Source organism: Polistes canadensis, unplaced genomic scaffold (genome assembly GCF_001313835.1).
Source record: "Polistes canadensis isolate GaletaPanama2010 unplaced genomic scaffold, ASM131383v1 scaffold_4, whole genome shotgun sequence".
In the NCBI taxonomy this organism is placed as follows: Eukaryota; Metazoa; Arthropoda; class Insecta; order Hymenoptera; family Vespidae; genus Polistes; species Polistes canadensis.
In genome coordinates this window covers 1,630,712-1,647,812 of record NW_014569551.1, presented here as the reverse complement: position 1 = coordinate 1,647,812, position 17,101 = coordinate 1,630,712, and the positions used below count along the sequence as shown (strand labels likewise).

The window sequence follows — 17,101 nt, the reverse complement described above, 5'->3', positions numbered from 1 at the left end:
AAATTTATAATAAATTTGGTATCTATATAATTATTTTCTTATTAATTCATTTTGTCATGTGAAATACTTTGAATATTGATCTAAGTTCTTATCTTAAATTTTATTAATTAGGTGTATTATTCCCTTTATACACATGCGCAACGTTCGGAAAGTCATATAAACAACTTTCAATAAAAGTATTTTCACAGATGAGGAAGTGCCAGTCTCAAGGTGCATCTCAAGGAAGACGGTTGACAGAACATATCCTCGGAGCTTTTTAACAAAAAAAGACATTTCTATTGATTATTTAACAATTATTTTTATTCTTTAATACACTCTTCTTATATTTCAGATTGTTTTAACATATATGTATATTGGTTGAAATATTACATTACCTATTAACGTATTTTAAATAGAAAATAATTTTTATATATTTTTCTTTTTTATGTTTTTAGATGACTTTTTTAAACTTAATTTCGTTACTGAGCCAACATATATACATAAAATTTTCCGATACATACATTGTTTTATATCAGTTTTTTTTTAGATTTCGACGTAAACGTATTACTTGCGAATAGGTGAAACTCTTAGGGTGGGGCCTAAGAGTTAGATTTCTTAAAAAACATTCTCAGTTAAATAATTTTTTTTCGTTTCATTTCTTTCGGATGTGGACATCTTCAGGATGCACATCCCTCGTGGGTCTTCGGAAGCGGCTACCTCCTCGTGGTTAGACCCGGGCAATGGTATTTTACTTTCAGTGTAATGTTTAACATATTTTATATGCTATACATTCCATTGCAAGCGAAATCCAGCTAAAGACCGCTTACCATAAACATTATAATGATAATTATATTAATAATTTGACAAATAGTTTATATACTTTGAGAGTGAAAGGAGAGACGTTGACAAAAATACGGGATAAAAATAATCTAAGAGAATATACTGATCGTTAAAAATGAGTATATTAAATTAAAATCTTTAATATCGTAAACCAAATAACTTGGTTTTGTAATATACATTTACGAAATTACATTTTAATATATATACACTGTAACAAAAATAGTAATATCGTTTAAAAATGAAAAAGGGTATACATATATACATAATTATTATTATAAAATTATATGTCTGAGGGTATTTTATAATTTATTATAAAAAGAATTATATTTCTTATGAATTAAATGAATAATTTATATATCATTATTTACAGTAATTGCAGTAGATTTGTTTACATTTTCTTCATTTACAGAAGCCACTATTTTTTCATCTTTTGCATCTTCTACATTTTGTTCATTGCATGTATTTATATACTTATCTTTTTCTTGCATACTAACCGAATTATCGCTAACGTCACTACCTGCATTCACATTCGATTGCGTTGCTTGTTTCAAAGCTAAATATTCTTCAACCGAACCAGTTGGTTTTCTTTCTTCTTTATCGTTATTAACTTCTGTAACGCGAGATGGTGAAGAATTTAAATTTGGTGAATTAGTGAGTTTGGAAAGTCTTTGACGTTCTCTTAAACGTTTGCGGATTTCAGATTGTATTTTTGATTCTTTTATAACGTTTTGAACATCGTCTGTTTGATAGTAACGAGTCGCCCATGTTTCGGCTGATTTCAATTTCTGCGAATTGGATAAATTAGAGTCTATCACTTGAGAATTCTTTTGTTCCTTTGTAATATTATTATCTTTAATTTTATTTTTTTCTTTATCTTTATTTTTATTCTTATCATTGTCACAATTTTCCAAGTCATCCATATCATCAGAATAATTATCCAAATCGATTATTTCCTCAAAGTCAGCCAATTTATCCTCATCGGAAACAACCCTTTCTTTCGAGCGTAAACCAGATGGTACAGGTTCTTTCTCTACTTTCGATAGATTTTCTATTAATGTTTCTTTTTCTTCAAGCACGTTTATTATCTCTTCTTTCTTTTCTAAACATTCATTAGTTTTACTATCTGTATTTGAAGAATTTTCAGATCTTCCTTCACTTTTAGAATGTGACTTCTTTTTAACTTTTTTACGTTTTACAGAATTGTCAGCAACATTTGTAGACGATGATGCAGAGATATTTTTATTATGTGAAGTGTGAAGATTAGATCTTTCTTCGGTAACAATATTAGTTTTTTTATCGTTATCTTTTCCTTTAATTACTCTTGATTCTTTAACCCCTTGTTCTATAGAACTAGCTATTACATTTTTATTATCTAAACTGGTTGTATTTTCTATTTTACGTTCATTTTCTAATTTTTGATTAATTCTTGTTCCAACCTCATCATTTTCATCACTTTCGCTAGATAATAATTCAATGGTTGGTGTAGGTTGAACCACTAACACTACGTCTTCTTCTTCACCATCCATTCGCTGAGAACTTATAATTTTCTCTAATTGCCGTCGGCAATTTTCTTTTGCATTAATCTCATCAAGCCTTGTTTTGTTAACATGATTTTCTTCAACTGCACCATTACTTGCCAATGCCTTGGTTTCATTGGAACTTGGTATTATATCATCTTCTTTACGTATCAAAGCTCTTATCGCCCTCGCACGCATTTCTAATTCTAACAAATCTAACAAACTATCCGCTTCTTTTTCTTTACCTATTTCTTTCTCGTCTTCTTTCTTAATTTTTACTTCCTTATACTTATTATTGCTTCCATCTTTATTAGTAGTCTTTGTTTTTACCCTACCATTTCCTGTATCTTCCTTTTTATTATTACTTTGTGATTTAATTTTATTTGTAGTTTTGTGTTTTTTCACTTTTGTTTTTCCAGACATACTATCTTCTTTCTTAATATTATCATCCTCGGTAAGCCATTCCTCAGTGTCAGATATAATTTCTAAGGAAGGACCTAACATAATAAACATTGGTTAAATTTTAAACAATATTCAATCAATTAAATTTAATATTAATTCCCTGCACTGTAACAATGCGCGAGACCCATGATACACAATAGTTCAAACAAAAAAAACATGATAAATAGCATCAACTTTGGCACGAAGCTCTGCAGATTAAATTATAATGCAGGGTGTTAATTCATATGCAAGATTTAACTACCTGATTCATCTGATTCACTAGTGTCTGATGATTCCAACATTGGTTTTCCGTCCAGAATGCATAACACACGAGTTTTGGACATTCCACTTAACTCACTAGCACACCATTCCTCCAACTCTTCAAAATTCATTTTCTAGGATGTATATTTGTCAAATGTATTAAATTTAAAGAACTCTTATGTGATATCAACTATTGATCTTATATCATTATCAAATCTGATAAACCTTAATGCATCTTTTAAAAATGACTAAATATTTAAAAATGTATATTATTATAAGTATCAATTATACCTTCAATGCTTGTGGTAACATCATACGTATTTTTTCTGGTTTAACAGATTTAAAAAGTTGACGTGCTAATTCTCTACGGTTTGACAGATAATCTTTCATAGGTTTTAAGTCTCTTGCATCTATCTCCTCATCCGATGATACAGATGAAGAAGAATAAGATGAACTAAATTCCTGTAAAATAGTATTTTTATTTAAAAATTCGAAAATGTTTTTACTAATAATTGGTTTAAAAACATAACCTCACTAACTTCGCTGCTGTGTGAATTCTTCTTAGTTTTCGACATCTTTCACATTGGCATTTCTTTTGATATCAATTAAATATTAATTTAAATGTATTAAATTCTATTTAACAACAGATTCAATCTCTTGTGTAATTAATATTAACTTTTCTAATGTTGACAATTTTATACAGTAACATTATTTACTTTTTAACGATAAATTTATCAAATTTAGATACAAACATTAGATTGTGGCGTCCTCTATACACTCACTAAACTCACACATCTTATTACTGTCTGCCTACGCAACAAATCATATTCAAGCAGGCTGACAACCTAAACCCTAACCTACGCAGTATTAGTTGGCATCACTGCTTACACTAAACGCAGTTAACCAGAAAATTAGAAAACACTAGGCTTAGTATTGCGCGCAGCTTTAAACGAGACGTTGTTTTCATCATTTAATTATAAGTTGTGCTTAATTAGTGTGTGATATTAAACCATTAAGGAAGTTTTATGTTGTTACGTATACACGCATTATTATTAAGAGGTTATGTAAAGTTATATCTATGAAGATTCACCCACGGATGCAATGCCGGATTTTCTTTACAGAATTCTTATTGATATTGTAGGGAAAGTTTTAATTTACGTTGAAAGAACAGAAATCTATTATTGACACATAATAACTAACAGATTGTTAAACAGGAGTCTATTTATTTTTAATACACAAAATTTGTATGCCTACCTTATTAAAGACAAAAAGAAATATAATTTTTTGTTTTTTGTACAAAAATATGAAATTAATTTTATTTATGTTTATTTCGATAAATAAATTCAACGAATAATTTATGAAATAGGTAAAAAAGCTTACATGTACAACATTAATATATTTTTAATTGTTTCGATGAAAATATAAAATAAATTAATTTCCGTATAAATATGTTCTCTTCTCAGGTAATCTTAAAAATAAAGTTAAGTACGGTGTGCTGCTATTGGTCACTTGATTGCCGTGATTGGTCGTGTGATTAGTCACTCCGTTGCATCTTTTGGTTGTATGCGTTTAACTACCAATTTACAGATGGCGCTTTTACAAAGTGCATACTCGCTTACTCGTGTTAGAATCACTATCAAGTTATAACCTATCATATTGTTGACAATAGATTGTCAACAAAATGTCTATATTTTAAAATAATCTTATAATTATGTTTAACTGTGAGTATATATATAAAGTATTTTTTTTTCTAGATGTGAAAAATAAAATATAATATATAATTGTCTTTATCCATGATTAATATATTTACAAATTCTTGACAGGTGACAGCTAACCCGTCGCATCAAATATATTGTCTTGTGTGTATATTTAAAAAAAAACTTAAGAATCCCCGCATGATCACATCCCACGATCGGAAGTGCATTAAAACACTTTCGATGGTAGCGGCAAATATTTTGTTGAATATGAATCTTATATGACACAATACTTTATTAAATTAAAAGATTAGGAATTAAGATTCTTAAATAAATAAAAATACAAATTCAAAATGTTAAACCGATTTAAATCAGTATTGATGAATGCTGTAGGAGTAAGTGATCTTGACTTACAGTATCCAAATGAATCGAACAATGATGTGATGATAGATTATGGTAATTCTAATTTTGTGATAGAAGTAGAAAATAAACCTTATAGTCGACCTAGTTTCCTAGGACTTACAGCTGAAGAAACACAGGTATATTATTTTTTCAGTATATTTATCTTTACAATATACTTTTTTAATGATTATTATTTTATTTAGTACATATATACATATACTTACTAAATTTCATGTTAGGTCAGTGCTGACCATAGAGTAAGACCTATAATAGTTCCAAGGGATTTAAGCCGATTACCATGGTGCGCTGGCTATGCCGAATGTATAAATGCTGGAAAAAGTGTTTGGAACGAGGATCAAGCATCTGCAACCCGAGGAGACCTAAAGTTAACTGATCTGAATGCTTCATTGCCTTATGTTATGTTTTCTATGTTTGACGGTCATGCTGGATATCAAGTAGCTCTTACCGCAAGATTACATTTACACAGAATAATTCTTGTTAGTAGGGCACATTTATAAAGTACAATGTTTGTTTCTTAATATTTCATTGGCCATGAAAATATATAAAATTTGTTTTCTTAGGAAAGGCTGATCGCTATACCGAGTACTGTATTATTAAATGAAGATGAAGAAGAATTTATAAAAGGTAAAGATTTAGTTACAGGTGCTATTGAATTAGCTTACAGACAAATGGACCAAATGGTAGAAGCTCAAGCTCAAAATGGTGGTGGAGGCTGTACAGCTATTACTATTTTATTTCTTAATGGTAGATTATATGCAGCTGGTGCGGGTGATTCTAGGTTTGTAATTAACTTATGTACGCGTACATACATACATACATAGAGTACATTATATTTATTTTTATCTTTTTTTAACAGAGCAGTGCTCGTATTAGGAGATAGTCAACGTGCTCTTACTAGGGATCATACTCCTGATTCTGAATCCAATCGTGTAAGAGCTTTAGGACTTTTAAGAAGTCATGAGTTACTGAAAGGTCACTTTACACCATTAGAATTTAAAAGAAGGCCTTTACAGAAAGAATTGGGAACTATGGTCCTATATAGAGAACCTTACATGACCGGTTGGGCATATAAAACGTTATCGCATCCTGATTTAAAGTTACCTCTTATTTCTGGACATGGAAAACGAGTACGTGTCATTTTCACAATGCCTTATATAGCTTTTGTTATAATACGTATATAAGTATATTTAATTTAATAATTAAAATCACAGAGTAGAGTAATGGGTACTATAGGAGTAACAAGGGGTTTTGGTGATCATGGCTTAAAAGCAGCCAATACAGGTGTTAGTATCAAGCCGTTCTTATCCTCTCAGCCTGAAATACAATCCATAAAATTGGAAGATTGCAATCTTACAGAACGAGATTGCATAATCATTGCTACCGATGGATTATGGGATGTTGTTTCTGACACAACGGCAGCTACTATTCTTAGAAAAACACTTGCACCAGATACACCTTCTTTAGAATATAGGTAAACAAAAATTAGTAAATTAATCACACGAAAATAAAACTTGAAATCACGCAACCGAATATCTTATTGATTAATATCTTAGGCTTACAATGGGTGCTCAAGAATTAGTACAAGCTGCTAGAGGTCGATTAATGGGAAGAACATGGGTAGGAAAATCAGAAAATACTAATGAAAACGAAGATAAACTCTCTCTAATGGCTTCGGTTGACGATATAAGTGTAATGGTGGTACCATTGTATCCATATCTTTGCGAACATAAACAATGGTTAAAGTCAATTCAGCAGGAAAGAAAGTATTCTACTGATTCCTCACACATATCTATCAATAATTCGATACAATAATCATTATTAACTAAGTTATTAAAAGTGTGCATAAAAACATTAGTTTCTCTTAGAAAGAGTATAATCTTATGTATATGCAAATAATAGTTATTAGTAATAATTTATCATTGACAAGAAAAAAGATTTTCTTTGTATTTTCATATAATATATAAATTTAATTCATAATTTCATAAAAATGGTAAAAAAAAAGAGAATCCATTGAAAATAATTATTTATTATATATACTGCCACTATAAAATCTAAATATTTTAATTAGATTTTCTGTTTTTAAATATATGAAGTATAAAAACTATATTGTAGTGTTATATTAATCATATATAGGTATATATTTATTTAAAAGAACATTCCATTATTAATATGTTAATGTAGTTATATTTTTTTAACAATCTTCAATTGTAAAAGTAGATGAATCTCCTGAGTTTTTATTGTATGGTTTTATCTCTTGTATAGTTCTTTATCAAATTTTTTAAAATCGAAAAATTATACGAACGGTGGTAAGATTATAAAAATCGAAAAAAAATTTAGAAAATTACGTTTCTATTTTTGGATGGTATTAAATTATTATCAACGACGTTATATTATTATTTCTATATAATCATAGCACTTGTATTTGTAAACTGGTACAAATTGATCGATTTAGCTAATATTATTGATTAAATTGTACATAACAGAATCAAAGTGCATTGCTCTGAGCGTAGTATGTAACAATTATAGATTTTATTATCTTACTCTGTATAATATCTTTTTTTTAGCATATTACATTGTAATTATTGTATAAAATAAATCTAATGCACTTAAATCGGATATCATATTTAATTACGAACGTTTTCAGTGCATAAAGCTCATTATTAAAAGAATTCCTTGCTTTTCTATAGACAACGAATGCTGATTAATTCCATTTGATAAATTCTTCATTAGATTGACTTTATAAAGAATTTTTATCTCATGAAAACATGTTTTTTAGATCATAACTCTGACCACGATGCAAAGTTAAAATAACGAAGAATGAAAGTTCTTTAATTTTGAATAATGGATTTACGTTCCACCGTATTACTTTTTCCTCTGTAATACAGCCTGCAAAATCGTAATGACAATAATAATATTCACGCAAGCGTATTCGTAGAGAGAATTTACTTACATTATTCCTACGCCGAATAATGGAAGAGCCAGAGAAAATAGTAATGTGGTACGACCTATCAAATTTCGTGCGTGAAGAATCCAATTAAAAAATTTCTCGTATGGTGTTTCGCGTTGTTTACCATATATTAAAAATTTGTATTCTTGATTAATCATTTTATAAAAATTTATAAGCGAAGACATGTTTGCCACTCGAGATTGACGAAATTTCAGAACACACAATCATTTACATTTTTATCTGCAAAAAGCGTTAAACTAAAAGCAATTTATTTTAATTACAACGTTGAACATGGCGTAAGAAAACGCTTACAGTGATCTTTCCTCTTTCCTTTAATAGGAAAATATGTGTGGTGGTCTTGAGTGCCAAACTTAGCAAAAGTTTCTACGAGTCTCGTGAAAGTTCACGAGAGTAAGATTACGACGATTGATTTATTACTTCGAGCAAAAGGATGAGTAGAATGAAGAAGAAAGGTCTTGTTTTGTCGGTTAATGAAAACAAAAGTAGGTTACAAACATGTCACGATCGTAAAGCTCAATTTTCGATAGTATACGTAGCAGCTCTCTTCGCTTGCTTGATATCTAATTATTCTGTTGTGTAAATTTATATTCGAAATAACGCCGATATTGATTGCATTCGACAAAGGCAAAAGAAGATAACAATTTTATAGCTAATTGTAAGTCATAGGTGACACGTTAGCAATAAATTAATTTGAAAAATTTATTAACACTTAATGTATCTATTTCCACCGTAACGGATTAAATAACCCGTTTTCAAAAAGTCATATATTTCACGATGTATGTATAGTATAAAATATACTATTTATACAATAAAAATTTTTGATTCACAAAATAATACTGTAACTTGTAAGAAATTTTTCCAAATATTTTAAAAAGAGTCGTTTGACCTGTTGTAGGTTTAGTCTCGAGAAACGATGAATTCATCCCCTATTTTTGTCTTGCGCGAAAGCCATTTAAATCTCTCTAAAAACATCGTTTTAGTATCGTTTATCGAGCCGAATATACACATACTTAAAACATATTAACGAGAAGCTATTACCGACAAAAAATCTTTCACATCTCTATCAGGCAACTAACGACAACAAAAATAAGACGAAAAAGTCGCTTGATCCAGACATCTTTTTGCTCGCGATGAAGGTTAATTTATAAAATGCTTAGATCGATGTCCAGGCATTTTGCAAACGCAGTTTACTTCTTCCCTCGAAGTTACGTGTCAAAAAATGAAAGACGTCACTTTTTCAAACGGTGTCATATCGCGGAAACGTTTTTCATGACGAGTTATAACGGAACGATCAGTCACGGTCATCTAGGTGACTAACGCGAAGGGTTGCGGCGTACCTAATGCTTCCTTCCAGGCCAAGATGAAGAAGGGAAAAGAAAAGGAGGGTGGAAACGAGAGGAAAAGTCTTTAGGCCTTATCGGAACGATCGAGACGGAAGGCTGTTCATCACTCCAGCATAAAAGTGTCTAAAACAGCGTTTCAGTCGTACTAATTGTACCGAGCATAATTCTAAACCGATCTTGATGAACAAGTTCTTATTTGAAGGATGAAGGTTCAAACGTTTTATCGTTTTTTTTTTTTCAAATTTTTGAAAAGCTTTATTTGTACATATTACGCATAAACTAGAAACAATATTTTTGAAAGCAATTTTGTTAACAGAAGAGAAACCTTAAAGCTTCACCACTTACCTCAATATATCATCGTTAAGAAAGTTTCGACGGAATCCAGGTTCTAACACCTATGACCTTCTATCGATAAATCGTATATCGATGTGCCATTATCTGATAAAAAATCTTTCTACTTCTGTACTTTTTATTTCTTTATTAAAAAAAAGAATAAAGTTTGGCGATCTTTAAACGATTCATAAATAGTTTTAAACTCACGCAAAAGTTTCTCTTCGGTTTATTGTTATAAATAAGAGTAATCATAATGATCGTTGGATGCATTGTAACGTATTGCCTTTCTAAGATCTACTCTTATTGTTAGTTACCAAATTTCAAAGCGAACTTTCATCTATTACACAGTAGAATGAGACTACATTTTGACTGGGCTTCCTACATCCACAAGTTCTAAAGTTTCGTGAAAAGCTTAATGAGAAGATCTAACAGTGGTACCTCTCGCACCTTCTCCGAGGTTTACATCGCTGACTTCTCCTCGTTAGTCTACTGCCTGACTCGTGTCCGTTGTCAACTCTCTTAGCTTTCTCCAACCTAATGTCCTTCTCCTGGAAACTAACGCCTGGTTGCCGAACGTGATGCAATGGATAATGCGACAAGTTTGTTCCTGGTAAAATTATATGACCAACTCTCTCTCTCTTCTCTCTTTCTCTTTCTCTTTCTCTCTCTCAGTTTTCTCCTAATCTTTTATGTCCTACTGCAGATCCGTAGTTGTTATTTCAGTTGCGAGGAAAACCAGAATCCTCAGCGAATCTATTACAACAGTAATTGTTCCGTTCATCAACTAAAGACATCGAATAATTATTTCCTAATAGGAAATGAAAAACAGGATTGATTAAATGAATAAAAAGTGCAAAATTATCCTTCTTTCTTTCTTTTTCTTTTTTTATTCATTTCTTTCTCCTGTCTCGCATACTTCACAAGTTCTAGCTAGCTACCATTAACTTTATTTTTCTTTCAAGATAATGGTGGCTCGACTACGACGTCGGCAGATTATGAAACGAGTCGAGTGAACAGCACGAACAAGCAGGATTTTTAAAAAATGTGTATCCACTGAAAACGAAAAGACAGAAACGATTATCCGCATGTCGTCTCTATTCATATAAGGTTACACGTGTCTCTATCGGGAAAAAACGGCTTGCGCTAAATTAACGTCTTTTTTTGAGCAACCTTTATGCGATGTCACGAACATAGACTCCTGTGAATTCTTTAAAAAGTTATTCTCATATATTCCACACTGACAAAATGGAGATGAATTTCCAACGTAATACGAATCGCGAAATAAATTACCACACATCATTGACGACGGGTTAAAGCAACGTAATATTTTTCATATCCTCTATATATTCTTATATCTTTTCACGTGTAAAGATAAATGACACAAACCAGTAATTTCCAACTAAATTCGTTTTAACGTCGGAGATATATAATAAATTACGAACATAGATAATATTAAATTTTGCTTAAAGAGTAAGAAACAGAAGATCAACTGATACGCGTAACTTCATTTAAAATAAATTACGATGACTATCGAATCTCCTACGCGCTCCTCCATCTGGGAAATATTACTTCTCCTTAATATAATTTAACAACAACTTGATAACAAATAATTTTTATTAAAAATATTTGTTCTTATTACTAACATTATAGACATTATTTAAATGGTCGATCTTAGTTAACTCGTCCTATATTATTTATATGCCTAATTGCCAGCTGTTTCTAGATAAAGTTCTTAGAAAGATAAGAGTCAAGTGGTATTCCGTAATGGATTTAAATTATATCGCGATTGCTTTCGCGTCGATAATTTCGTGAAATATTTTTATCTTTTATTAATAATAAGAAACTCTTAATTTCAGTTTTGTTATTTTATATAATCTCGAAAATTTTACCCATGTTATTTCATATGTGTATATGTGTGCGTAAATTCTGTGTGATTCTCTTTCGAGAATCTTCGCATGATCGATCAGCCGTTCGTTCCACCGGTTAAAGTGACAAATAGCGTTAGGTGTTACCTAAGCTAGTTACAGATCCTTCGGTAAATATAGACGGACAAACGTTTCCTAATTGTAGTGGGAATTGTTTACGCTACGCTTGCCACTCCTTCCCATTTTCTCTCATTCCTTCTCTTTCTCTTCCTCTTCCTCTTCCTCTTCCTCTTTCACGATTATTCCATGTTTACCTACACCGTTTCTTGCCTGGCTCTGTCATCTCTTCCGGAAGAACGGAAGACGGTAGAGGCAAAATTCTTGGTATGGACTCGGGCTACAGGTTCTAATTAAGATCTTAATGTTTACCGTTGGAGTAAAAATCGTTGCCAGAGTCTCGATAAATTAGCGAACGAAAGAACAAGAAATAATAGTAGAAAAAAAAAAACGGTCGTTGAACGAGCTCATTTACCCCGAGCAGTCAGTTTTGATTATGAAAACAAATAAAATAGGGGTTTGTTAGGCTATAGCACCTTCAATTTTATGAGATCTGTTATGTCTACCAGGGTAACTAAAGAAAAGAAATGGAAAATTATTCGAGAGTGCCAATTAACTTTACTTGACGTTCATGATTCGTTATAAAGTGTCAGAACAAAAGAATATTTTGTTTAGGAGGAAGAGAGAATGAGATAGCTAGAGAGAGAGAGAGAGAGGAATGAAAAGTGAGTATATGAATTGCGGTAAAACGTAATAACGAATGTGTGAGTATTCAAGCGGTCAAAAGCGTAGAAGTTTGGGCTCATAATCGACTAACGGTCGATTGTTCGACTTTATCGTGAACGCAAGTGACATGTACGCATTCTACCTCGATCATGGTTACAGCAACTGTGGCACTCAGCTATGTGGTGGCGATCGAAGTGCCATAAACCAAAACTATCGTGCTCTTCCTCCTACTGATAACAGATTTCTATTCATAATGTATCCTCGACAAATAGCGAGCTTATGATGCTCGTGATTCGAGCTAAGCGTATTACCGATTAGCTATATTAAAACGAGGATACACGTATATGCATCATAGATAGACGCTTTTACAGAGTCATAACGTTTATTCGTATGTACTTACGTATATACATACGTATGTATATAGAAGATATTACGAATAAGTAAGTAAACTTGTAACTTTCATACATCATAATATAAATTCAGATTTTTAATCCGTCTAACACAAAAATCATCATTACTAACTAGATTATCTTGGATAAATTATATATTCAATTTTAATATTGTATTTTGACATTTCTCTATAGGTAATCCATTATAATATGGTACGATATTCATTATACTTATCGAAGTGATCTTCAATCGTATACGATATTCATTCGCACTCGTTCAGAATCTAATCTCATCGACATTTTGTCAAAAACTTTATCGAACGTTAATTTCTTTCTCTATCAACGTAGAAAATATTTGGTCGATGTTTAATTTATTTTTTCTCTCTATATTTTATATTTATCTGTTATAAAAGAGCGACGAATCACTTAAAAACTTAACATATCGACGATATTTATCTATCAGGTCAACTGTTAATATATGTTAATTCGTGAAAATAAGTTAAAGACTTTAAGTAATGGAGAAAACTAGTAACTGTCATTCCGAGTCTTCTAGGGACGGTCAGCAAGCTGCGGGGGCTGCGATGGAAGTTTTCTGTTCGTCTAATTGTCCTAACGAGTGACCTCGCAGTTCGGTTGCCCTTTCCTCTCACCCTTTTATTGCTTTCAGCCCTTTGCACGTGCTCGTTATTTTATGTGATAGAATTTAGACGATTAAATTTATTCGAAAGACATGTAGTAAATAAAAGATATACAAAACGTAATGGACGATATATCGGAAAAGGGTATCAATGGGGAGGATTGATTAATTAATTATTAGCGAGGAAATAACATCTTTGTATGTAATAGATATTGAAAGGTATGAGGAGTGGTATTAAACCGTAAGACAAAATTAGTCGCAATCCGCATTGTTCTTGGCATTTCGCCGACGGCTTGTCCGCCTAACGCGATGAAGGAAGAGCCAACTAAATTTTCCATTCCGGAATATCGTACCTTCTCGAGTGAGCTCGTTAAGCTCGTTGAAATCAAGTTACTATTCTGTCCAGTGTTTCCAAAGTATATCCGTGGATAATTAATTGTTAAAGCATTGAGATACGGCGATTGTGCGAGCGCATCTCCTTGTGGCCGCCGTGTTCGCGACAGGTGGCAGGAATCGAGTAGTCTGACCAGTCGAGAGCTTCGTCCATCGAATGAATAATGCGAGCGTTCTTGGTTTGTATGCACTGATCTTAGTTGGAAGAGACCAAGGGAAAGAGAAAAAGAACTATAAGAGAAAGGAAGAAAGAAAAACAGGAAGAACGAACAGAAAGAGAAGAGAGAATCAGTGGTCTTGCTCGAAGGACGATTTCCAAGTCGGCATTTCGTTAATTATACGCGTGGAATGACATATATACTTATTTCGAATAGCAAGAGATACCGAATACAGGCAAATATAGATACTCTCTATGGTTTCATAGGCATAAACTTCTCCCATATACCAAAGTTTCAAATCGGACCCAAGCGAGCTCCCATTCATCGTCCATCGGACTGCTTCGTAACATCAGCAGTCCCATTCACGACGGTGAAACGTGCTTTGCAGTAAATTAACGTTACGCCAGACGCGCGTCTGCTCATTGCCAAGTGATATACCCACACATTTGCGAGAATTGCGTACTACCTTGTTAATTGAAACCTCGTAAGACTAAGTTCTGCTTTCAAAATGATTTTACGACCAGAGGAGCTCGGCTCGTTTTATAAAAAGATAACACGCAAGTGAAACTTTGGATTAATGAAGGCTTATTGTTTGCCGCCTGAATAATAATTAATCGGAATTTGTAATCAGATCGTTGGATGATCCAAAGTTTGCTTTTCGCTTGCTACTTTTTTTTCGTTTATTTATTCGTTTACTTTTTATCCCATCTTCGTTTATATGTACTCCTTTTGTTATCGATAAATCTGTTCAAGTCTGATCAAATTTCATGCCTGTTAGAAGCGATATTGCGTTGACATGTATCCAGCAATTGACTTAATGATTCGAGGGAATCTAGTCTCGCTGCAAACCTAAGTGCATACACGAACTACATATTGAACGGTTACATGGTTAGCAAGCGGCTGAGCAAACTGCAGACAACGGTCTTGACAATGAGAAAGCTAATCTCTCTCAAGTAGTAAATGATAAATTCTTAGAGAAATCGTGTCTTATGAAAAATATGCAGTTTTCTTTTATTAATTTCGAAATAATTCAATTATTAATTTAAATTCATGATATATATAATCATGAACAAATACCTATTTCGTAAAAAAGATTTATAACGAGGAAATATTTCGTGTAACGTTAAATCTAATTAAATTCAATAAACCATTATAAGCTTGAATATTTAAGCTTGAAACGAAAAATGATAACAATGTCTGTATATATATATCGATTAAACTATGTAGTACGGTTATAGAGGGTTAATGTTCCCTGCTGAGTGCTTCGCACGTGTACGCGCACCTACACATATAAATCGATGATGGCACGTATATAGCAACCGAGAACGCCAGCAAGTATAGTAGGTATGTTTGTGATGAACAGTGTACACATAGCAAGGTCGTTGAATTAGATGGAGATGACTTGCTCATGAATTACGGAGGTCATCGTTTATTCTGAAATCGAGGTCAAACATCTAACTGATGATCCAAGTCCATCTTTGGCAATTATTATAACTTGGTTTTATTCGGAAGAAAATATTGAACGATTTTCAAGAAATTGATTTATTATTACGTTTCTCGCAATTCTAGGAAAGTAAGGAAATAAACATATCTAGTATAGATATCTCTCTTGTTTTGCACTTAACGAACATTGCAAATATTTGCTTCGTCGTATCAATAAATCTATAATCATTTTATTTTCTTATTACTTTTATATGAGTCAAATATTAAAAATAGAATTCTCAAGCGGGTACTGTTTTCCAGCTAACATTAGTAACGAAAAAAATGTTTTCTATACTTTCTTCGGTTAATCTTCTTATTTTTCTGTAAATTATTATTAATTGAGTACTTGTGAGGATTATCTGTTTTGATCTATATTATCTTTCGCTTTATCTTAAATTAGGTATTACTCATGTAATACTGAAAATATAACAATAGAAAAGATTGAAAACACTAGATTAACAGTATAATGTATCACAAGAGCATGGAGTTCTTCGAAAAAGAATTTCCAGAAATGTACTGTAAATCGATACAGATAACTCGCGATAACAGAGATAAGAAACTCTTGATGTGTATTTAAGCGGAGCGTTGACGTACTTTCAGCATAGTCGAGCTAATTCTTTCTTGAGTAAAGGTAGAACAGTGCTAGAATAAAGATAGAATCAAGATGTTTGCGCAAAAGTTTGTAATCTTCATGGCTGTGATGGTGGCCGCAGTAGTAGCGGTGGAATACGTTCCAAGAGCTTATTTCGAACCATTTGCCGCCAACAAAGCTCACAATCTTACCATTGGATACAGAGTACCAGGAGACAGGCTTGTCCTTAGATCAAACATCTCAAAAAAATCTTCATGGTTGCAAGTCGTGACTACTGAAACAACCCTTAACGTAAGCAGATACGATCGCATCACTATGGTCGGTGCATACGATCAAAAATCCGATGGTACGGGAGCTTACGCTAGTCTACTGAAGGGTGGCCCTGGATACGCAAACGTCACTTTGCGTTTCAAGAGTCAAAGGAATCATGGCATCAACTTCGTCGTCGAAGTTTACGCAAAATAATAAGAAGGACAGGATGTTACTGCTGGACCCGTAAATTTATGATGTCACTGCAACAGTACTATCTTTCAACGCATAATATTCTCTCGACAATTCTATATTCATAATATATAACAACATTTATATAACATTTTTCTGTTAATTGTATAACATCATTATTGAAATTGTCTGTTTCGTATTATGCGATATTGGAGAATAAATAATAAGAGCTAAGCTCTGATCATCTTACAATTTTAATTGGAAATAAATATCAATATACGTTTGATATCTTGACAAGATTAATTGGAAATAGCCCTTTTGTAAATTTATACGATCTTGTTGTAATTTATCCTCCTGAGATGGAAAATGCATCGGGGATTTCTGAATCTCTCCTTTTTTTTCTTTTCTTCCTTCCTTCTTTCCTTCCTTCGTTACTTTCGAGAAATGAGAGACATTTACGCTCTAGGTAGCATCGATAATAATGCGATTAACGCGAAAGGACAGAGATCCGGGAGAAAAACAGAACGAGAAGAATTCGCTAGTGGAATGCCTTTCTTGTACG

At 32.2% G+C, this 17,101-nt stretch overlaps 3 protein-coding genes across 3 annotated transcripts; 2 read left to right on the top strand and 1 right to left on the bottom strand.

Annotated features, from left to right (window-relative positions):
- Window positions 1–1,096: 1,096 nt before the first annotated feature.
- On the bottom strand, window positions 1,097–3,863 carry LOC106787624 (MATH and LRR domain-containing protein PFE0570w). Its single transcript, XM_014750163.1, has 4 exons — window positions 3,578–3,863; window positions 3,330–3,500; window positions 3,040–3,172; window positions 1,097–2,833 (listed from the first exon to the last, which is right to left on the bottom strand). The coding sequence occupies exons 1-4, from the start codon at window positions 3,611–3,613 to the stop codon at window positions 1,170–1,172; spliced, it is 2,004 nt and encodes a 667-aa protein (XP_014605649.1). The 5' UTR covers window positions 3,614–3,863; the 3' UTR covers window positions 1,097–1,169.
- A 652-nt stretch (window positions 3,864–4,515) lies between these two features.
- LOC106787629 (protein phosphatase 1H) lies at window positions 4,516–7,081 on the top strand. The gene is made up of 7 exons (XM_014750175.1): window positions 4,516–4,759; window positions 4,862–5,271; window positions 5,374–5,631; window positions 5,716–5,933; window positions 6,012–6,282; window positions 6,367–6,626; window positions 6,709–7,081. Exons 2-7 carry the CDS (start codon window positions 5,086–5,088, stop codon window positions 6,965–6,967), a joined length of 1,452 nt encoding a protein of 483 aa, XP_014605661.1. The 5' UTR covers window positions 4,516–4,759; window positions 4,862–5,085; the 3' UTR covers window positions 6,968–7,081.
- Window positions 7,082–16,017: 8,936 nt separating this feature from the next.
- On the top strand, window positions 16,018–16,823 carry LOC106787637 (probable salivary secreted peptide). The gene has a single exon (XM_014750187.1). The coding sequence runs from the start codon at window positions 16,171–16,173 to the stop codon at window positions 16,561–16,563; it is 393 nt and encodes a 130-aa protein (XP_014605673.1). The 5' UTR covers window positions 16,018–16,170; the 3' UTR covers window positions 16,564–16,823.
- Window positions 16,824–17,101: the final 278 nt, after the last annotated feature.

Bases quoted from the DNA above. Each gene is read 5' to 3' on its own strand.
- LOC106787624 (XM_014750163.1), bottom strand. From the start codon at position 3,613: ATGTCGAAAACTAAGAAGAATTCACACAGCAGCGAA. The intron at 3,501-3,577 runs GTTAGTGAGGTT...ACTATTTTACAG, and splicing joins AGAATTCACACAGCAGCGAA to GAATTTAGTTCATCTTATTC. The intron at 2,834-3,039 runs GTAGTTAAATCT...TTATTATGTTAG, and splicing joins TAGTGAATCAGATGAATCAG to GTCCTTCCTTAGAAATTATA.
- LOC106787629 (XM_014750175.1), top strand. From the start codon at position 5,086: ATGTTAAACCGATTTAAATCAGTATTGATGAATGCTGTAGGAGTAAGT. The intron at 5,272-5,373 runs GTATATTATTTT...ATTTCATGTTAG, and splicing joins TTACAGCTGAAGAAACACAG to GTCAGTGCTGACCATAGAGT. The intron at 6,627-6,708 runs GTAAACAAAAAT...TTAATATCTTAG, and splicing joins ACACCTTCTTTAGAATATAG to GCTTACAATGGGTGCTCAAG.
- LOC106787637 (XM_014750187.1), top strand. From the start codon at position 16,171: ATGTTTGCGCAAAAGTTTGTAATCTTCATGGCTGTGATGGTGGCCGCA.